Source organism: Rana temporaria, chromosome 8 (assembly GCF_905171775.1).
Source record: "Rana temporaria chromosome 8, aRanTem1.1, whole genome shotgun sequence".
NCBI classification, from domain to species: Eukaryota; Metazoa; Chordata; class Amphibia; order Anura; family Ranidae; genus Rana; species Rana temporaria.
This window is the reverse complement of record NC_053496.1, coordinates 158,368,045-158,391,390: the sequence shown is the minus strand read 5'-3', so window position 1 is coordinate 158,391,390 and position 23,346 is coordinate 158,368,045. Positions and strand designations below refer to the sequence as shown.

Sequence of the window (23,346 nt, the reverse complement as noted above, 5' to 3'; positions counted from 1 at the left end):
TTAGATGACAAAATACAATTTTTAAGCTCATTTATCCAGGACTCACAGTTGAAATCCCATTCTAAGCTTTCTGTGCACACTCAACCACCAATCAGCAGTTACTGAAATACTAAAAATACTTAAATATGTACATTTCTATTAACCACTTGGGATCCACGCTATGGACGAAAGACGTCCACAGCGCGGCTCTCAAGTGCCGGGTGGACGTCCTGTTCCCCGTGTGCGCCGCTGGGGACACGCAGCGGGGAAACAACGTGCCCGGCGCATCGCTTGGGAGCCGATGCGTGTGCATGGCGGGCGCGATGTCCGCCAGACACCCGCGATCGTCGGTGACACAGCAGGATGTGGAGCTCTGTGTGTAAACAGAGCTCCACGTGCTGTCAGGGAGAGAGGAGACCGATCTGTGTCCCTTTACATAGGGACACAGCATCGGTCACCTCGCCCAGTCAGTCCCCTCCCCCCACACAGTAAGAACACACCCAGGGAATACATTTAACCCCTTCCTCAGCCCCTAGTGTTAACCCCTTCACTGCCAGTCACATTTATACAGTAATTAGTGCATTTTTATAGCACTGATCGCTGTATAAATGTGAATGGTCCCAAAATTGTGTCAAAAGTGTTCGATACGTCCGCCGCAATATCGCAGGCCTGACAAAAAAAAAAAAAAACATAAATCTATCCCCTAAATTGTAGGCGCTATAACTTTTGCGCAAACCAATATACGCTTATTGCGATTTTTTTTAACAAAAATAAGAATATGTATCGGCCTAAACCGAGGGAAATTATTTTTTTTTTAAAATTGGGGTATTATAACAAAGTAAAAAATAGTGTTTTTTTTTTTAAATGTTCTGTTTTTTTATGTTTATAGCGCATAAAAAAAAAAAATCGCAGAGGTGATCAAATACCACCAAAAGAAAGCTCTATTTGTGGGGAAAAATGATAAAAATATAATTTGGGTACAGTGTTGTATGACCGCGCAATTGTCATTCAAAATGCGTCAGCGCTGAAAGCTGAAAATTGGTCTGGGCACGAAGGGGGTTTAAGTGCCCAGTAATGAAGTGGTTAAACACCATTAGCACTTTTACAGTTCAATTATACTAAACTTCTTTAACCGCTTCCCGCCCACTGTCATATGACATCCTGGACTTTGAGCGGTGATATCTGAATGATGCCTGCAGGAAGCCGGTGATTCCCTACACCAGGGATAAGCAATTAGCGGACCTCCAGATGTTGCCAAACTACAAGTCCCATGAGGCATAGCGAGACTCTGACAGCATCAAGCATGACACCCAGAGGCAGAGGCATGATGGGACTTGTAGTTTGGCAACAGCTGGAGGTCCGCTAATTGCTTATCCCTGCCCTACACCATAAGAATGATCATAACGGCTGTTTAGCTGCTTGATCTTTCTTACGGGCGGCGAGAGGGGATGCCCCCCCCCCCCTTGCCACCCTCCAGTCCTACCGACTCACCCTTGCCATCAGTGAGTCGGAGAAGGGATCGGCCGGCCCTGGATGTTGACCATAGAGATTACCAGCGGGCCAGATAGTCCTCAGCATGTCTATGATTGTTCAGAGGCCGGTGGTGATACAACATCATACCCTTGCCCCTATATTCAAACAAATGGCACCGCTTCGGCTGGAAAGCAAAGATAGTTGTCCCCCCCCCCCCCCATTTCAGATTTCCCAGCCTAGAGGTGAGATGTGGGGTCTCAGAGGACCTGTCATGCTTATTCCTATTACAAGGCATGTTTACATGCCTTGTAATAGGAATAAAAGTGCTAAAAGAAAGTCATAAAAGTAAAAAAAAAAAAAAAAAAGCGCCCCTGTCCCCTTGTGCTCGCACGCAGAAGCCAACCCATAGAGAAACATATGAAAACTTTGATTAAACCACACATGTAAAGGTATCGCTGCGAATGTTGGAGCGAGAGCATCAATTCTAGCCCTAGACCAGTGTTTCTCAACTCCAGTCCTCAAGGCTCCCCAACAGGTAATGTTTTCAGGATTTCCCTCCGATGAAAAAGCTGTGGTAATTACAAGGAAGTGAAACTGATCAAATCACCTGTGCAAAATATTGAAAAGCCTGAAAACATGACCTGTTGAGGCGCCTTAAGGACTGGAGTTGAGAAACCCTGCCCTAGACCTCCAACTCAAAACATGCAACCAGTGAAAAAAATTAAGCGTTGCATATGGACTTTTTGAGTACCAAAGTTTAGCGCCATTCCACGAGCATGAGCAATTTTGAAGTGTGACATGTTAAGTATTCATTTACTCGGCGTAACATCTTTCACATTATGCAAAAGAATTGGGCCAACTTTAACTTTGTTTTTAAAGCATGAAACTTTTTTTCCCAAAAAAATGCGTTTGGAAAAATTGCTGCGCAAATACCGTGTGAGATAAAAAGTTGCAACTGATGCCATTTTATTCTCTAGGGCAGTGGTTCTCAACCTTATTAGTGCCGTGACCCCTTGATAAAATTTCCCAAGTTGTGGGGACCCCCAACAGTAAAATTATTTTTGCAGCATGGGTTGTCAGCACCCAAGGTAAGAAAAGTAATTTGCGCCCCTAATCTACGGAATGAAGTGCTGGGGGGAGTTCTGATCTGCCAACTTAGGTGTTCTTGATGAAGGTCATCTGCTGATCTGAGAACTGTAGTGGGGACTTTTAATGGCAACTATAATCATAGGTAGTGTTACTCTGTGTCTGACTTTGTGGTGTCTCGTAGCAGTGACACCTATGCCGAAATCAGGAGATAGGGTCTCCTCCAGCCCCTCCCACTTCACATTCCTCACCAGTCAGCTGACCCCTAGTCACAGCCATGCCGTGAACTGAATGGGCGGCTGCAAAAAGGCTGAGTGGGCAGCTGTGGGGCTCCAAGAACAGCCCAGCTGGGTGGCCACAGGCTCAAGGGACAGCCCTGCTGAGCGGTCGCAAAAAGGCCAGGAGAGCGCTGCGGGCTTCAGGAACAGCCCAGGATTTAGTGACCCCTGGCAAATCATCATTTGACCCCCGAGGGGGTCCCGACCCCCAGGTTGAGAAACACTGCTCTAGGGTCTCCGCAAAAAAAAAAAAAAAAAATGATCATTTTTACATGTAGGAGAGAAATGTCCTGGTAGGAAAGTGGTTAAAATTTTTAGGACAGGCCACGCATGAAGTACATATAAACGCAATAACAAAAATGTAATATTGCAGCAAATTGCCCTTTGACATGGTGACTGCATTTGTTTTTTCTTAATTTTCATCTAGTGATCCTGCCAATAAAACAATTCCTTTCCTAGGGTGATTATGCTCACTAACTGTACCAGGAGAAGCAATGTTATCACCCTAGGAAAAGGCGATGTTCTGTAGTTGTAGTGTTGGACCGTCTTATTATACAGACTAAAATGCACAGTATACAATGAAGCATCCTGTAATAAATGCTCATCTAAAAAAATTAAAAAAAAATAAAAATCTGCTTATAAAATTTTTACACAAAGTAAAAATAAATTCGACCAAAAACCATTAAAATGTTATCTTCAAAATTAAAACAAAAACTTGAATGAAATCTCACCAGATAGGGATTCAAGACTTGGTTGACACCTCTGCAACTTCCTGTTTAATGAACGCTGCCTGTGGCTTTTTGGTTTCCTGTGTGACATCTGAGAAACCAAAGCGTGTCAATACATTACGGGAGGCAAGTTCTCAGTTTTAATCTTTCCTTCCTTATTGACGTTCTGAATATGTAGTTAGGAGTATAAGATTTCCCATCATCTGTGCCCAGTCGTGCCACACAGAGTTAATCCACCTCTTATTATTCAGTGAAAATTCACAGACTTCCAGATAAAACCCTGTCTAAATACAAAGTCCTTTCCTCTCTCCTTGCTTTGAGTGACAGGTTATTTACATATCTAGCTTGGACATGTTTATCATATATTATGTTTATCATAATATGAGGTGATCCACAGTATAAAAAGTGAGAAATCCACCCCTCCCCCACATAACACATCCTGGTAATATACAATGACCTGTGGATCACCTCATATTATGATAAACATAACATATGATAAACATGTCCAAGCTAGATATGTAAATAACCTGTCGCTCAAAGCAAGGAGAGCGGAAAGGACTTTTTATTTAAACAGGGTTTTATCTGGAAGTCTTAATTTTCACTGAACAATAAAAGAGAATTGCTCAGAGCTGGATTAACTCTGTGTGGCAAGACTGGGCACAGATGATAGGAAATCTTATACTCTACATTGTGACATAAAAAAAAAAATAAAAAAAAAATTGGGGTTTACATCTACTTTAAGTAAACGGTCATGTCGCTTGGAAATACCTTTGAAATATTTATTGAACAAAAACATCAGATATGTTTAATAAACCCTCCAACATGACGGCAACAAGACCTAGGTCCAAGCATTCTACACTGTACTATTCAAGTTTAAGTTTCACTCCATCATCATTCCAACCCAAAGGACTGGGAACATTCTGAGAGGATAAGGAGTCATGGACCTGGATGGGGAACCAGCATCCCAAAAACCAGCAGGGAGCCTTTGAGAGCACGGGGGGGGGAGGCAGAATAGGTGAACATTAAAACATACCATATTTATCGGCGTATACCGCGCACTTTTTTTGCCCTGAAAATCAGGGCAAAAATCGTGGGTGCGCGATATACGCCGATACCCGCGCCGAGTTTGAATACTGCGCCGGCATATACCGAGCGCAGTACACTCGTGTATAGTTGGGCAGTCTCGGCTCCTCTCGCGCTCACGTCCTGGACGTACAGGACGTGAGCGAGACAGTAGCCGAGCCTGCCCGACTATACACGAGTGTACTGCGCACGGTATATGCCGGCGCAGTATTCAAACTTGGCGCGGGAAAGCAGGAAACGAGCGGGTAGGACGCCGCAGAAGGACGCCGGACCCGACGAAGAGGACACCTGAAGCCGCAGACGGACGCCGGACCCGATGAGGCCGCCGATGGACGCCGCGCAAGAAACCAAAACTGTAAGTACAAAAATCTTTTTTCCACAGGAAGGGGGCAACTTTAGGGGTGCACGCTATACGCGGGAGCGCGCTGTACCCCAATAAATACGGTAACTCAAGATTATTTTTACGTTTTAAGCACAGAGTCATTACAAATATTAGATTTAAATTTGTTGCCTAGCTGGGGAGTTTTTTGGTAAAATATTTTCTGACAATTTGAATGAAACATTAATGGCATTACAAATGTACATTCCTAGATAGCATATCTTAGAAAGCCCATGTACAAGGTGTAGGTCATTAGTTCTGATATTTCGAGGCAGTCAATCCCATTTTATTTATTTTAGTAAGGGGAGGGTGGTGATATATTTAAAGTGGAGAATATAGAAAAAACACCCAGTCCATGGAATGGGCAAAGGTCGGACTTTGAGGCACGCGGAAGTATAAAAATATAATATTTATTACAAATATGAAAAAATATATTGCACAATAACAGTGGTATAATGGAGTGTGAATAAATACAGTCACAATAAAACCATCTGGATCAGAAGTATATGAATAGTGAATAAATCCTATTGAAGTCGCCTACGCGTTTCACCGTGGGGCTTCTTCAGGACGAGACTAAACAGGATTTTTGCTAATATGCAGATATTGTTTCACAATCTGATGCACTGCGGTGGGTATAACCATCCAGGAGAACTCCAGATATACACGGAGTATAAACAGATAATGTGAGATTGTTTAGTGATATCAGAAATGGTCATCAATAGTCCAGGCCAAGTGTGTCTAGAATGACAATTTCACGACTTCAAAGATTAAGCACTTAAATCCAGGTACAGAAAAAGGCATCAGGATAGCGAAGACCCCCTGGGAAGTCCACCGGGGGACTTAAAACTGGGGCAGAGAGTAGCTCATAAATAAGAGCATAGGGTATCCAAAATCAGATGGATGACATGTCCTAATTGACAGGGATCGTCAAATAAAACACTTTGAGAAAACGCAGCGTGATCCTGGGGCACACACGGACGCCGCGTGGGGTGATTGGCATCAGCTCCAGCCAACCCAGAAGCCTCTCATCACACTGTATGGGAGAAGAGCCGACACACGCAGAGGGGGCGGGGCAGACAGGAGACTGCTCTATGCACACCGGACAGAAATTATTGGAGCCTAGTACCGGAACGTGTTTCGGTACTAGGCTCCGCTATGGTACCCAGCCTGGATTCCGGGGACAGCGGGAGGTATGCGCTCTTGTCAACTGCCAGCGGAGAGATCAAGCGGTATGGGGAACCGCAGCACCCGCTACATGCGCTCCACCTCTGGACGACAAGGAGGAGGGAGGGGATCACTTTGGAGCTTCGGCGCCCCCCCACCTCTGAGGCGCCTGGGTGCGGAGCACCCTGCCTAGGATTGGCCCTGAACTCTGGTCACAGCTGGTGGCACAAAGGCTTGAACTGGAAGAAATACAAGACAAAGGCCAGTAATTTGGCTCTTTAGTTCTTGTCATATGTGGCGACTAATCGAAATGTTTTCCTTACAGTCTTTTCCACAAGTCTGAAAATGTAGCCAGGTCTTATATTACTGTATATTTGATGCAGAACAGAGTCCAATATACACTTCAACAGTATTCACCCTGAAAACAGATTGGATGGATATACCCCAAATATAAAGTATAAATATAAGCAATATACATACAGAGCGCAGGCTGATGGAACAGAACATGATAGACTGTAGTCTGGCAGTAGCGCATTTACACTTTGATGACACAAGGACCGTTACCTGTCATTTTGGTGAATATTGGAACTTTTTTTTTTTTTACAAGTGGCCAATTGTGCTTGAATAATGCCCTTATCTTTTAGAGTCCGTCACAAACCCAAATGACCACAAGCCAGGGGAAAACCCATCATTAGCCCTTCCCTAATACCATTACACGACTATGCTGAATACACAATAAAGTCTAGACACCTGACATTTGAAAAGTAAAAATTATAGAGGAGTTGGGCCTCTCTCCCCTTGGTCTCTGTAGAGATGAAACGTTCGATGGGGCTTGCCATGTGAAATAACGTCCACCAGCGGAGTCACGGAGCTGTTCATTGTAACCGTTGGTCTTTCACCTCTTGGATGTGAATGATTTTTTAAATAAAAATTTGATTATTTCCAAACTACTAAACTATGAAGTTTACCTGTATTTTTTTATGTTCTCCGATTTTTGTGGAGCGATGGAGTATAGTGGAGTGTGTGGATGCCAGGGGCGGACTGACCATTCGGGCACTCGGGCAGTACCCGAGGGTCCCATGCCACTAGGGAGCCCCATCAGGGTTGCCAGTCTCAGTATTTAAAAATAATTTTTTTTTTTAAATCACAAGATTATAGCTGCCCCGCCTCTCCAGTACCTTTTCAGTGTGTGTGTGTGTGTGTGTGTGTGTGTGTGTGTGTGTGTGTGTGTATATACACTGTATATGTATACTGTGTGGCCCCATAAGCTCCTATTGCCTGGGGGCCCCATGAGTTGTCAGTCCGCCCCTGGTGGATGCCATAGCTGTATGACAGCCAGGAGTATTTAATCTTTTGTGCGAGATCTTTACCCATCTGGTCAGGAGATTTTTTTAACTCTATGATTTTAATGTTTTTATTAGCATTTATAACATACACGGGAAAGTGTTAAAGCGGATGTCCGCTGAAAAAATAAATAAAAAATTAAAAGTCAGCAGCTACAAATACTGCAGCTGCTGACTTTTAATATTAGGACACTTACCTGTCCTGGAGTCCAGCGCCGTCCGCAGCAGAGGACGAGCAATCTCTCATGACTCTGCTGACCCCCCGCCATCCTCTGTGAGGGAACCAGGAAGTGAAGCGCTCCGGCTTCACTGCCTGGTTCCCTACGGCGCATGCGCGAGTCACGCTATGCCTGCCGATTGGCTCCCACCGTGTTCTGGGAGCCGAGTGTTCCCAGAACGCAACGGGGGGGGGGGGGGGGGGGGGGGCGGAAAGTGACGTCATGCCCACAGTTTACCTGAGACTGTCCGGAAGTGGGTGCAAATACCTGTTTTTAGACAGGTATCTGCACCCCCCTCCCCCCTGAAAGGTGTCAAATGTGACACTGGGGGGGGGGGGGGGGTTCCGATCAGTGGGAGTTCCACTTTAGGGTGGAGCTCCGCTTTAAGGAAATTTGTAAGTTCTGTATATAGTTGTATTCTATTTTGTATGTATTGCACGCTGCCCTCACTGAACACACAGCACTAATGTTTTCATTACATGTTTGCATTCTTTCAAGTCCTGATTAGAATTAGTCTGCCTATGTTACGCCCCTTGTTACCATAAACGTACAATTGTATTAATGCGATACCTACGTAATCATGTGTATACAACCTACAATTGCATCATAATAAAGAACGGTTATTTGGAAAGATGCGCAGTGTATATTTTGTGTTCGTTTCCTACTGCAGTAGTTATTCTTAATTTGGAACCACTAATCAATACGAGGATAGGAGTTACCCCATCTATAAAATGGCCAGGACAAAGGCATATGTAGATGCCAATGAGCCTGAGGTATTCCAGGAAGGTGAATGTATTACAAGAGAGCAAACTCCTCACTAAAAGTTTAGAAAATGAATAGCAACAGAAACAAAAATGCCAACTACACATTTGTGATATTTAGACATCTAGCGCCCCCTTGCTTTCAGCATGGGCACTACGCCTAAAGTTAGTGGGGAGTGGGAGAGTTACCTTGCTCCAATTCAGTGTTTACTTACATTTGGGGACTTCTGTCGTTACAGAAAGTCCACTGGGTCAGTCTGTGGACAGGGGGTGCAATGTCACCCCTGGCCGACAATTGGCGCCAGAGGGGTTCTGGCGGAGCTATTCTTCCCCAGAAGCCAATTGGAGGAGTTTATGCCTCGCGGGGCATGCTGGGGGAGGATATATATGGGCAGGGGTCATGTGTTCGGGAGTCTTCGCCCACCTGGCCGGAGCTGACCTCTGCATCGAACCTCATTCTGATGAGAGAAGGGACCTCAGCGTTTCACTGGGTTCCAAGGCCTGTTGACAGAATCCCAGTTTGGGATCGGGTGTCCGGACCACTGACAGGTATGCTTGCTGTCATCCAGGGACCCTTTATAGAAAAGTCTACTGGGAGGATTCTCTTTTCCTTGTTCAACTAAGTCTTCTATTGAAATTGGCCCGTGGCAGGGGCCCCAGAGTCGGGTCTGAGAGAGAGACCTGTTCCTCCCAGTATTATCCAGAAGTGGCGCTCCGGCTGCCAGGCCTATCATAGGAATCTGTCCGGGGGCACTTTACCCACTCCAAGCAGAGTGGCGACGTGTAGCAAAGTTGGTTCTATACAGAGCAGTGTTGATTGCTCCGTTCTTTATCCAGGCCTGATACCGCATGGTTCTTTTTCTTCCTTCATCAACCTTGACCTTCCCAATGTGTGTTGATGTTGGCCGTGTTTGGCCTGGACAATAAAGCATTGAAAACTCTTTATTGAATGTCTGGACCTCCACTCACTGCTGCTATTCTCACAGTTACACCCCTAGACACTGCCAGGTTAATTTGGTAGGCCGGTCCCAAATCAAACAGCGGCTCCTTCGGGGGTAGCGCTACAGACAAAATTGGTGGTATAGAGTCACTGAAACCAGGAGACACAATGGACTGGGATTTAGGTGTTCTGAACAGAACTCCACTCTATCCAAGGTTGTGCAACCTTTGAGGAGGACAAGTGAATTACTAATGGCAAGGGCTGTTGCATAAGAGAAGTTAGTTCTGAGCAAGGAGAGTACTTCGCAAAGGATTAGGGTATATTTGGGATTTCCAGTTTCTCATGGTCCAGAGCTTTTGAGCATAGGGGAACATTGACATGCAAATCAGTTTCCCATGTTATTGTGGGCATATTGGGCTTTTCACAAGATTGGATACTTTGCAAGATATACTGCACTTTATGAGTGGGACTTATGCCATTTGTTTCATCAGATCTGCATATGGACTGTATGTATTTATCACAAATGATTTACTCGCCTGATGAGATTTGAGTTGTTACCAATGCTCAAGAGAAGGGCGCTGCTCACTAACCCGCTTCATTAGTATGTAGATCAGTGGTTCTCAACCTTCTAGTGCCGTGACCCCTTGATAAAATTTCCCAAGTTGTGGGGACCCCCAATAGTAAAACAAAATTCATAGCATGGATTGCCAGCACCCAAGGCAAGACAATTTTGCACCCCTAACCCATGGACATTTCTGGCTCCCCGAGTCCCTTCCACTCGTACAGTATTAAAACCCCTTATTGTACATTTTAGGATGTACCACTCTCTTCTCCCTTATTTTCCTTTTATCTCTCTCTATGCTCATGTCTTGTTTTTTTTCCCCCATCCCTGTCTCTAGCCGTGTTTCTTGTTCTCTCCCTTTTTGTTTGTTCCTCCCCCTTTTTTTCTCTCCCTTCCATGTATTCTGTATTTGTATTCCTTCTCTTACTCCTTGGTGGTGGTGGGGGGGGGGGGGGTGGAATGAGTGGCAATGCTGGGGGAAATTCTGATCAGCCAACTTGGGTGCTCTTGATCAAAGTCATCTTCTGATCCGAGAACTGCAGTGGGGACTTTTAATGGCAACACTGCAGTGGGGACTTTTAATGGCAACTATAATCACAGGTAGAGTTACCCACTGTTTCTAATAGCAGTGACACGTATGCCGAAATCAGGAGATAGGGTCTCCTCCAGCCCCTCCCACTTCACATTCCTCACCAGTGAGCTGACCTCTAGTCTCTGCCCCCCAGCCTGAACTGAATGGGCGGCTGCAAAGAGGCTGAGTGGGTAGCCGCGAGCTCCAAGGACAGCCCTGCTGGGCGGATGCAAGAAGGCTTGGAGAGCAGCGCGGGCTTCAGGAGCAGCCCAGGATTTGGTGACCCCTGGCAAATTGTCATTCGACCCCCAAGGGGGTCCCGACCCCCAGGTTGAGAACCACTGATGTAGATGAATGTGGCCTCAGCCAGTGTCACTCCAGCCATGTCCCACTGACACGTTTTGCCCCATAGCCAGGGCGAAACATGCCAGTGGGACATGGCTGGAGCGACACTGGCTAAGGCCACATTAATCTACATACTAATGCACTGGGTTAGTGAACGGCGCACTTTCTCTTTGAATCGTGCACCGACACCAGCTCCCTTCACTGCAACTAGCGGGGAGAGCTCTGTTCCAGCTTCCTTGATGCACCCGATATTCAGATTGTTCAAGCTCCATATATCAAGGATTGCCACGGTTGTATTATCCATTTTCCAAGCATCAGTGACAATAGAACAGTCAGCATTGTAATTATACACCTACTCCCCTCTATCCCTGGGGGGCCACATATGCATAGATTACCCATATTCGGTATAAAATTATTTAAATGCTACTAGCGGAGCAATTACCGCCGGGTGATCCTGCAGGTGTGGTTATCTAGGCGTCTGGACCATTTATGTTTATTCACGGTTCGTATTTGTCTTTTTTGCTAGTGCACCTTACGTTAAGACTAGTTTTTCATAGCTCTTAATGAGAGCGACACTTTTTATCATTTAACATGACCTTTTGATAAAAAGTATTACATTTTATTTATTGCATCTATGATCCATTATTGTCCGTTATAGCCAATAGTAGCCCTCTATTTTTCTTTGGAGACTCCTGCTCTCAGGTCCTCCCAAGGAAATCATTTTTTATATCTGCAAGTTTAATTTAGATTACCAATTCATGTTTAATGGGATACCGCACCTCATGTTTCTTATATATTTTTATCTAGCATTTGGATGATTAGCGTGCTGCATTTTTTCCTTTTTTTAACTTTGCGCAGGGATTCTTTTAGGTATTTAAATGATGAACTCTTACCATTGTATCTGACCCTTCAGCCTGCCACTTCCTGCATGATACACACGTTCCCTTTGACCCAGGCATCCATAAACCATTCTTGGCCTGTAAATACAGACAAGAATGATGTGCATAGAGATGAAGTGATTTTGGCAGCCAATTTTAGAAGCCAATTTTGACTTTTTATCTAAAAGGTTAAGCTTGGTGCTATCCCATTCCACCTGAGTGTCTAATGACCAGATGCTCAACACAAGGACCAACAAAGGTTGGGGTAAGCCAATGAACCCCTGTCTCTGATCTGCCGATTGCCATGACCTTCAGTTTTTACCAAGGGTCACCTGATTTTCTTAATCATAAATCCACTTGAGCCTGACAAAATATACAAATATTTGGTACACTAAAGCCAGTTATAAATGGATTGAAGTGAACCTCAGCCAGGTCAGCATCTATGGGCAGGCTCCAGATCGACTTCAGCACAGCCAGTTTATTGGATGTTTTGCATGTGATCACCAGCAGCGGCGACCATCGTTTTGTCTTTTTTTTGTCTTCTTGACACCCCGTTTTGTGCAGAAAGCTCATTTAGATGTAGTGCTACCCCCGGAGGAGGCGTATTTAAGTTACCTCTATATTGTGTCTAGGGTTGATGGTAGTGATGAGAGCAGTAATAGAATGTTTAGACCGTTGGTTGACGTTTTCAAATGCTTTATTTCTCCGGTCAAACACGACCAACATGTCAACTTGAAGTGGACAGGTTGGTGAAAGAAGAATGAACTTCGCAGAATCAGGCTATGGGTAAGTAAAAGCAGTCCTGCTTTTACAGCAACTCTTTCCTCGTCGCCACTTCAGCCGAAGTGGGTAAAGTGCCCCTGGACAGGTCCCTCTCACGAACCTGGCAGCCAGAGCGCCACTTAGAACTTCTGGGAAGGAACAAGTCTCTGCCACAAACTTGGCTCTAATTGACCTTTGGGTTTAAAGATGAGACCTCTGCCACAGGCCTAGTACTTGGAAGTTTGAACGGTAGAGTGAATCCTTCCAGTATGTCATTTGGGGTCACCGACTAACAGCCTGAATGCAACCGGTCAGTGTCCGGTGCCCAGATCCCCGATGGTTCGTTCAAGTCCTATTGGATCACCTGCCTCCGGGCTCTCCTCAGACCGGTCCCCCACTGAACAGCACCCAGCCTGGGATCTTCTCAATAAGACAGAAATACCCCTCCCCAGCATGCACGGCGAGGTCCAACTCCTCTCATTGGCTGCTGGGAAGAAGCGACTCCGCCTGGACCCCTCTGGTGCCACCTGCCGCCCAGAGATGAGACTGCATCTCTGCAGCACAGACTGACCCACAGGACAATCCAGATTTGGCGACAGCCAAATTTAACAAATCAAATGAATGAGTGTAACATAACTCTCATTCCCCCACTAAATTTAAATATAGCACCTGTACGAAAAGTACACAGGCGCTACATAGATAAAAATATTGGATTGATTTCCAACCAATTTTCAGATTGTGAGACTCCCAACATCCACTAACAACTATAGTATGGGCATAGACATCTATAGAGAGTTTGGCATGGAGATACAATCCGACAACCAACAGGTATCTTTTGGTCTATCCTTGGATACAAACATATGCTTAGGTCAAAGTATTCCTAATTATATTGTGGAGGAGGGTGCTGTAGCCAAGACATTGCTCAGTCTAGGTGTCTGCGGATTTCAGATCAGCAACTTTAAAGTAACTGTCAAACTTTTTTGGATAGAGTGAGGAACGCTATATGTCAGAATTTAAGTGGCAAGTTCACTAGGATTACACCGATATTAATAAAGCTGGACCTTCCTCAACATGTTTTTAAAATGCCCCCCCACCAGGACAGGAAGCAAGGCAACATTTCTACAGTTGAACACCAGACAGGAGTAAAAACAGAGGTCTTAACACTTCTCCACTTTATTCCTGATGCTACATATTAGATCAAATTGTTACAATACACTGGCCAGAACAGAAAATAAGGCATGGTCACTCACCTCCAGAAGATCTTGAAGCCATGGCACCACCATGGCAAGTCGATGCCAATGCACAGATTCCATCTTCAAGAACCAACTGTGCAATAGATCAAATGGGTATCTGAAAAAATAAATAAAAATTTAGCACATTTGCATGAACTGACAAAAGTATTTTTAGGTTATATATAAAGAAGACCTAGCGTCGCCCCCCCCCCCCCCCTCTCCAAAAAAAAAAAAAAAGCAGCACAGTACTCATGACAGCTTGCAAAACTAAAGAAATTCCCAGCTTAAAAAGGGGTTGTAAAGGTAAAAAAAAAAAAAAAAAAAAATCCCCTAAATAGCTTCCTTTATCTTAGTGCAGTCCTCCTTCACTTACCTTTGCTTCGATTTTGCTTTTAAATGTCCTTATTTCTTCTGAGAATGTCTAATGAGACACTTTCTCCCTGGTTTGGAGAAAGCCTCTTGAGGGGGAGGGGGTGAGCAGGAGTGTCAGGACATCCACTAACACAGCTCCTTTATGTGCAAAGTAGAGAGTGTCCTGACTTGCCTGCTCGCCCCCTCTCCCCTCAAGAGGCTTTCTCCTCACCAGGGAGAAAGCCTCACATTACTGTGTAGTTACAGACAGAAGAACAGGAAATGAGGATTTCTCAGAAGAAATTATGACATTTAAAAGCAAAATCGAAGGATAAGGTAAGTGAAGGAGGACTGCACTAAGGTAAAGGAAGCTATTTAGGGAAAAAAATAAAACAAAAAATTACCTTTACAACCCCTTTAACTTAGCGACCAGCCTTCTAACCAACAGTATGTGTTAACAGGCGTTTCGTTTTCACACACACACATGCAAATACGTGCGCAAGCTACAGAGCCCCGTCAAGGCACCCCAGTATTTTCTGTAGTCCCAACTCTGATTTCTGAGAGCCTCCACAGTAGAAGAACATGCATAATAATGGGCAGGTGAGCCTGGAGAGAGCCCACCCCTCAAAAGAAACAGGGGTGCAGTACATCCCCTCACCAATATTTAAACAGTACACATGGCCACTGCCCTCACCTTTAACTGGCCTTTGCTACAAGGAGCATATGAAGGGTCAACACATGTAAAACAAAACCAAAAATATTCCCGGCTCAACTTACCAACCAGCCTGCTAACCAACCAAATTGTCCAGTCTAACAGTATGCGTTCAAAAACTGGGGTCTAGTTTGCACACAAATCCTGGGGTGCGTTGATGGGGCACTGTAGCTTACGCATGTGTAGCGCTACCCCCTCAGGAGCTGCTGGTTGATTTGGGATCGGCGTATTAAGTTACCTCTAATCGCTGCCCAGGGGTGATGGTAGCGAGTAGAGCAGTAAGCGAATGTCCAATCAGTGTAGTAGGTTTTCTGAATGCTTTATTTCACAGCCCAACACGACCAACATCAACATGAGGTAGGACAGAAAAGGTTGATGAAGTAAGAGAACCTTGCAGTATAAGGCCTGGATAAGAGGAAAACAACCCTGCTCTCAGTAGTAGTAGTTACAGTTCGTCGCCACTTCAGCCAGAGTGGGTGAAATGCCCCTGGCCAGACTCCTGCCACGAAGTGTCACTTTAAGGATGCTGGGAAGAGCAGGCCTCTGCCACAGACCTGGCTCTGACGGGGCCTCTGCCACAGGCCTAGAACTTGGATGAGCTAAATAGTTGAGCTTATCCTCCCAGTAAATTTGTGATAGGGTCACTGGTAGACAGTGGAAGTGTACCTGTACCTGTCAATGTCCCGGTCACCAGATCCCCAGTGGTTCGTTCAAGTCTCTCAGACAACCCAGTCAGTCATTCACTGGGGCCCCTTATTGGCCTCAATCGCTCCAGGCCAGAAGGGCCCAGAGTCTAGAACTCCGCGTTGGGTGCCGCACCTGGAAACAGGAACCCACGAAGAACCAAGAACGGCCTCCGCCACAGAAATACTCCCTCCCAGCATGCACAGCGAGGCTCAACTCCTCTCATTGGCTGCTGGGAAGAAGTGGCTCCGCCTGGACCTCTTTGGTGCCACCTGTCGCCCAGGGATGGTACCACATCCCTAGAATGCAGTCTGACCCACAGAACAATCCAAATTTAACACAATTCTGAATGAGAGCAAATTATCTCTCTCATTCCCCCACTAACTTTAGCGTAGAGCCTTTACTGAAAGTAAGGGGGCGCTACACACGTATTGGCAAAGGTGTGCAAACTAAACACCTGTTTTTAATGCAAACTGTTAGGACAGGACAATGCCGTTGGTTAGCAGGCTGGTAAGTTGAGCCGGGAATTTCTTTGTATTCGTTTTGCATGCATTACCCTCCCGTATGCTCCTTACTGCAAAGACCAGTTATAGGTGAGGGCAGTGGCCACTTGTACACAAAATGTGGCTTTAAACTTTAGAGGAGAAGTTCACTTTTAAAAAATAACTAAAATTTACTTTTTTGCAGGTAAAAACATAATTTGCATTTACCATTTTAGGAGCCTGGAAAGCATTGCACCAGCAGATCCCAGGCGCCATGCAGGACTCCTGCAGATGGTCAGTGTAATCTTTGTGCCCATACATTAATACTAGAGCACTCAACAGCACCCTGGTTGTTCGTTGAGAAATGTAAGCCGACAGCCGCAAAAAGATGTCAGGACTTGTAGTGCATTTATTCACAGAACTCTGTTCCCTAAGGTGAACTTATCCTTTAAAGCTAAAACACAGGATAAGCAAATATTGTCTAAACACAGCAAACATGGGTATTTTTACTTGAATCTTGGTGTGCCTTGCTTATTTCTTCCAGATGAGAGCAGTAATCCAGGGGGACACTTTGTATCTGTGCAGGAGCTCCATATAATAAAGGCCAGTCACCGCTGCTCTTTCAACTTGTGCATGGTGACTGGTCTCAACTCCACCCCCTCCTGCAGGCCATCTTTAGGGGTGAAACCTGCTGGATCACTCCCACAGATCTGCACAGTTTATGTAGATGTAGCGCTTCCCCTGGAGGAGCCGCTGATAAGATTTGGGATTGGCGTATTTAACCACTTACGGACCGGACCAATATGCTGCTACATGACCCAAGGGGTTTTTACAATTCGGCACTGCGTCGCTTTAACAGACAATTGCGCGGTCATGCGACATGGCTCCCAAACAAAATTGGCGTCCTTTTTTTCCCCACAAATAGAGCTTTCTTTTGGTGGTATTTGATCACCTCTGCGGTTTTTATTTTTTGCGCTATAAACAAAAATAGAGCGACAATTTTGAAAAAAAAATGCAATATTTTTTAATTTTTGCTATAATAAATATCCCCCAAAAACATATATAAAATTTTTTTTCTTCCTCAGTTTAGGCCGATGCGTATTCTACCTATTTTTGGTAAAAAAAAAAAAAAATCGCAATAAGAGTTTATCGATTGGCTTGCGCTAAATTTATAGCGTTTACAAAATAGGGGATAGTTTTATTGCATTTTTATTAATTTTTTTTTTTTTTTACTACTAATGGCAGCAATCAGCGATTTTTTTCGTGACTGCGACATTATGGCGGACACTTCGGACAATTTTCACACATTTTTGGGACCATTGTCATTTTCACAGCAAAAAATGCATTTAAATTGCATTGTTTATTGTGAAAATGACAGTTGCAGTTTGGGAGTTAACCACAGGGGGCGCTGTAGGATTTAGTGTTCACCTAGTGTGTGTTTACAACTGGAGGGGGTGTGGCTGTAGGACTGACGTCATCGATCGAATCTCCCTATAAAAGGGATCACTCGATCGATGCAGCGCCACAGTGAAGCACGGGGAAGCCATGTTTACATACGGCTCTCCCCGTTCTTCAGCTCCGGGGAGCGATCGCGACGGAACGGCTATAAACGAATAGCCGCGCCGTCGTCCCGGATCTCTCCCCGCGAGAATCCGACGGCCGCATGTAGCGCCGGGGGGGGGGGGGGGGTCCCAATTGGACCCTAGACCCTCGACCCACGTCTAGACAGGCACGTACAGGTACGTTGATGTGCCTGTCCGTGCGGTCAAAAGATGATGCCTTTCCTACGTACTGTGCAGATTACATGAGTGTCCTTGTTACATGTGGCTTGCTAGCTGAGGCGATGACACAGGAAGTACTGCACACAGGAAGCAGGGAGGGGCATACATACACTGAAAATATGTCGTAACTCAAAGAATCACAGAAAAAAAACATATGCATTGCAACAAAGGGCCACTAGATGGCAGCATAGGATAACACATAGATTTAGCTATGAGAAAATAGTTAGGCAAACCACACTATATAAACTCTATCTATATAACAATGCTAATATTAACTAAGGCTATGCATCTCATTCTATGCCCCTATTAGGGCAGCACACTCCCCGTCTGGCATGATAATGCCACTATTTACATAAAATACATCAATTTGCTTGATGTCTTGAAAACCTGAAAGACATAATGGAGAACATGCATATAATGCAACAACTATAATATAAGGCTTCAAGTTGTGACAACTAAAGTTTCAGATACTTCCTTCTCGAAGTCGCAGGTAGGATCAAACAGCATACCCAAGTAAGTTCAGCCTCCAAACGGCAAGAGCAAAAATGAGTCCGTGATAGGTCTGATGAAAGTCTTTACAGTCCCTTGTCTTGAAACTTTCACCTCCACCTTACGTACCTTACCGTCATCACTAGGAACGCTCTTTACAATAAGACCCATAGGCCACTCGACTCTTTCAGCTTGCTGATCCTTAAGCAGAACGAGATCTCCAACTTGGATGTTAAGGTTCGGGCGCTGCCATTTCTTGCGTCCTTGCAGAGTAGAAAGATACTCCATCTTCCAACGATTCCAGAAGCAGTTGGCAAGGTGTTGTACTCGCTTCCACTGTCCGTAGCACAGATTTCCTGATTTAAAGTCTCCGGGTGGCACGGGAACAGTCCCAAGCTTCTGGGTAAGAAGAGTGGCTGGAGTAAGGATAGTTGGGGTCTCTGGATATGTAGACACTGGAACAAGTGGTCTTGAATTGATTATGGCAGATGCTTCTGCCAGGAAGGTGGTTAGAATCTCGTGGGTAAGTCTTGTGGAGTTCAAGTCCATGAGCATAGAGTCCAGTATTTTTTGCGTGATTCCTATCATTCTCTCCCATGAACCACCCATGTGGGAAGAATGAGGAGGATTGAAAATCCATGTGCAGCCTCTTTCAGCTAAAAGGTCTTGTATTGGCCTAGAGTTGAGCTGTAACTCTCGACAAGCTCCAACGAAATTAGTTCCACAGTCGGATCTTAGTGTCTTGACTGGTCCTCTGATGGCAAGGAACCGTCTTAGAGCATTGATGAAACTTGAGGCATCCATAGTTTCTATTACTTTAATGTGTACTGCACGTACACTCATACAGGTGAACAGCACTGCCCATCGCTTACTATTTGCTTGGCCACCTCGTGTTCTGCGGGCTGTTACCATCCATGGTCCGAAGACATCCAGACCAACATGAGTAAAGGGTGGGTCAGTACTTAGCCTGTCAGCTGGCAAATCTGACATTTGGTGTTGCTGATGTTTCCCTCTTAGTTTGCGGCACTGAACACAGCTGTGCAGTGTAGCTGTAATCGGTCTTTTTGCTCCTATAATCCAAAGGCCTGCAACTCTTATGGCTCCCTCTGTGAAGTGTCTACCTTGGTGTTTCACCCTTTCATGGTAGTGCCGTATGAGCAAAGTGGTGATGTGATGGCGAGCAGGTATAATGAGAGGATTCTGTTCTTGCTCACTGAACTTAGCCTTGTTTAGGCGTCCACCAACCCTTAACGTGCCATCATTGTCAATGAATGGGTTCAGGTTAGCAATTGGACTGTTTTTTGGAATGTCCCCCTTGTCACGGATACGTCTGATTTCTGAGCCAAAGACATCCTGTTGTACACTGCGTATTACGATCAGTTCAGCTTCAGCAATGTCTTTTGCAGAAAGAAGCCTTTGGCACATGTGCCAACCTCGACAGTGAGCATCTGTGAGCTTCGTGTGAAAGCAGTGTGCAATATGAACTAACCTCGCGGTGGTGCGTACCAGCCTTGTCCACTTGGAGAAACGTTCAAAGCGTTGACAGCCCAAGGCACGTCTTTGTTCAGTTCTGTTGACAAGGGTTTTAACTTAAGGACGAACCTCTGGATCTTTTTCGGGTTCTAGAAGACTGAAAACGTCAGCCGTGGTTTCTTCTGGATCAGTCAGCAAGAATTCAGGACCTGTTAACCAAGAAGAATTTACAAAGGCACTCGCAGACACTGGCCTGGTGCCATGATCTGCAGGATTAATTTCAGATGGAACATAATGCCATTGTTCAGGTTTAGATGATTTTCTTATTCTTTCTACACGGTTGCTGACAGACATAGAAACGTTTAGTCTGGTTGTATATGTAGCCCAGAACAACCTTGCTGTCTGTGTAGAATTTGATGTCATCTATCTGAATGTCTAGCTCACGCAGTATGACATCTGCAATCTCTACAGCTAGCACAGTCCCACAAAGTTCAAGCCTAGGAATTGTGTGTTCAGGCTTGGGTGCCAACTTAGCTTTCCCAAACAGAAACCCTACATGGGTTAGATTAGCTGAATTCCTTACCTTGAGGTAGGCAACAGCCGCTATGGCCTCAGTAGATGCATCTGAGAAGATGTGATGCTCTTTCCTCCGACTGGTAGCAAGGGTAGCAGCGTGGTATACGGATTCCATCTAAGGCATGCAACGACTGTTTCCAGGACCCCCACCTTGAAAGTTTGTCTATTGGTAGTGGAGCATCCCAATCTTTGATAGTCTCTGAGAGCTGTCTAAGTATGGATTTACCTTGTATGGTGATGGGAGCCACAAATCCCACTGGATCGTATAGGCTGTTCACCACTGACAGAACTCCACGCCTGGTAAATGGCTTGTCTGCAGAGCTGACTTGAAAGCCAAAGCTGTCTTTTAATAAGTCCCACCGTAGGCCCAGACTTCTCTGCACAGGTGGCATGTCCATCCCCAGATTTAAGTCTTTAAACCCTGTGGCATGATCACCAGGTTGAAAGGCTTTCATAACAGCAACACTGTTTGAGGCAATCTTGTGTAGTCTGAGGTTAGCCTCAGAAAGCATAACTTGTGTCCTTTGGAGCAGGTCTATGGCTTCTTCCGCTGTAGGTAAAGATTTAAGTCCGTCGTCCACATAGAAGTCTCTCTCGACGAAATGTCGAGCATCTGCACCATACTCCTGTTCTCCATCAAGAGCAGTCCTTCGTAAACCGTATGTTGCGACGGCAGGTGAGGGGCTATTTCCGAAAACATGAACCTTCATGCGGTATTCAATTATCTCATTGTTCATGTTGTCACGGTGCCACAGAAACCTTAGGAAGTTCCTATGGTCTTCTCGTACAATAAAGCAATGAAACATTTGTTCAATGTCCGCAGTTATGGTGACTGGCTCTCTTCTGAACCTCATGAGTACACCTACAAGGTTGTTGGTTAGGTTAGGACCAGTGAGAAGAATATCGTTCAGGGATACGCCCTGATGCTTGGCACTGGAGTCGAACACTACCCTGATTTGTTTTGGCTTACGTGGATGGTACACTCCGAAGAAAGGTAGGAACCAGCACTCATCGTGTATTTGAAGAGGTGGAGCTGGCTCAGCGTGCTCATTGTCAAAGATCCTCTTCATAAAGGTAATGAAATGGTCCTTCATTTCAGGCCTGTTCTTTAGTGTTCGTTGAAGCGAGTTGAATCTGGATAAAGCCGGTTCACGATTGTTTGGCAGTTTGACCTTTGCAGCACGAAGAGGCAATGGTGCAACCCAGCTGTTAAGACTCATCCTTGAAGAATTCTTTGTCCATTATTTTGATGAACTCTGTCTTCAACTGACAAGGCTATTTTGTTGTCGTCACTTGTGGTACAAAATACTGTGGAGCGAATCCTCCCAGTAGATTTCTGTATTGGTCACCAGATGACAGCAAACATACCTGTCAGTACTCTGGTCACCGGATCCCCAATTGGTTTGTTCAAGCTCTGTTGGACGACCTGCCTCCGGGTCAACCTCAAACCGACTCCCCAATCGAACGGCACCCAGCCTGGGATCCTTTCAGTAGAACCGGGAACCCAGTAGGTCACTGGGGTCCCCTTATACCTCCAGATGAGGTTCCAAGTAGACTACAATTATGGGCAGGTGGGCCATGCCGGCGGGGTCCATGGATGCGTGCACCCTGAAGGTGGATGCCGCACCTGGAACGGGGACCCCGCAAAGATTTTAGAACACATGACATTTGTCACAGATATACTCCTCTCCAGCACGCCCCGCGAAGGAAAAGCTCCTCCGATTGACTGCTGTAGAAACTTACTCTGCCAGAACCCCTCTGGCGCCAACTGATGGCCAGGGATGACATTGCATCCCTGGACCACAGACTGACCCAGTGGACATTTCTGGAATGACAGAAGTCCCAAAATTTAAACAAATAGTGAATGGGAGCAAGGTAACTCCCATTCCCCACTAACTTTAGTGTAGTGCCCATACTGAAAGTAAGGGGGCGCTACAGAGGTAACAATACTCACTCCAGATTCCTGTGTAGCCTGCTCAAGCCACTGTCACATCGTCCACTAAGAAACTTGAATATAGGATGCAGAAATCTGGTCACAGGACTCAAGCCATGGGTGGAGGACTCCTGACATCTACAGGTTCCTGGATTATCCAATGTGTAGACAAAATCCTCAAGAAACTGAAAAACCAACAGTGTAAATGGACTAGCTGTTATATTAGAATTCTACTAAATCAATAGTTTTGTATAAAACATTTTTTTTTAAAAACGCACAGTACTTGTTAAACTACTTTATAATCTTAGGCAATATCCAGCATTTCAGCCCAGAAAACATTTTAAATTATTTTATTTTGCAGTCAATTAAAAGCTGAAATAAGCAGTGGCTGTTTAATGGCAGGGTCTTCAAACTCTTGTTCTGGGGTGTGCACCATCAGTGCCCCCAAAACTGACCAAGCTGTCACTGACAGCTCACGGTCAACTGCTGTCAACTGGGAGCCAATAGACATGGTTCTAGATGACATTAGCAATGCACAGCCAAACAGTGGTCAACGATTGGGAGCCCTGCACCTACCAGTTCTGGAGATCACAACCCCTTTAAAGGGCCACACACAGCAACTGGATCGCATGGTACTTCTGTACCATGCAATCTGGTGCAGGCAAACACACTGCATTTGCAACCTGGGTTTGAGGCGTCATTAAAATGGACACCCGTTGCAGATTGCAACTGCAGTGCATTTTGAACGTAGAGTGGGAAATTTGCACAAACGTAGGTTTCTCCACTGCGTTCTGGTGTAAACGGGTTCTTATGCGGCCAAACCAGTGGTGATCATTAAGGATGAGCTCTGGCGTGTTCACATAGAACACGTGCAGAGCCCGCCAGGAAGTGAGCACAGCACTGCGCTAATAACAGCCAGGGAGACATTTCACGATCCCCGCAGCCGAGCATCGGGACAATGTCTCCCTGGCTGTGATTAGCGCAGCGCCATGCACACTTCCTGGCAGGCTCTGCACGTGTTCTATGCGAACACGCTGGAGCTCATCCTTAGTGATCATTACCAAATGCCAAGCGTTGTTGCAC

The 23,346-nt window shown here is 45.4% G+C and overlaps 1 protein-coding gene across 3 annotated transcripts in view; it reads right to left on the bottom strand.

Moving 5' to 3' along the window:
* The window catches only part of LOC120909273 (zinc finger protein 567-like), a 91,907-nt gene that overhangs the window by 9,389 nt on the left and 59,172 nt on the right, over window positions 1-23,346 (bottom strand). For 2 of the 3 annotated variants that reach the window (XM_040321009.1, XM_040321007.1), the window contains exons 9-12: window positions 22,285-22,448; window positions 13,801-13,900; window positions 11,804-11,887; window positions 3,548-3,635 (exon numbers count right to left, since the gene is read on the bottom strand). In XM_040321009.1, the coding sequence (XP_040176943.1) occupies window positions 3,548-3,635; window positions 11,804-11,887; window positions 13,801-13,900; window positions 22,285-22,448 (436 nt within the window). The remainder of the gene's footprint in view (window positions 1-3,547; window positions 3,636-11,803; window positions 11,888-13,800; window positions 13,901-22,284; window positions 22,449-23,346) is intronic. The other variant, XM_040321008.1, reaches the window with a different exon arrangement.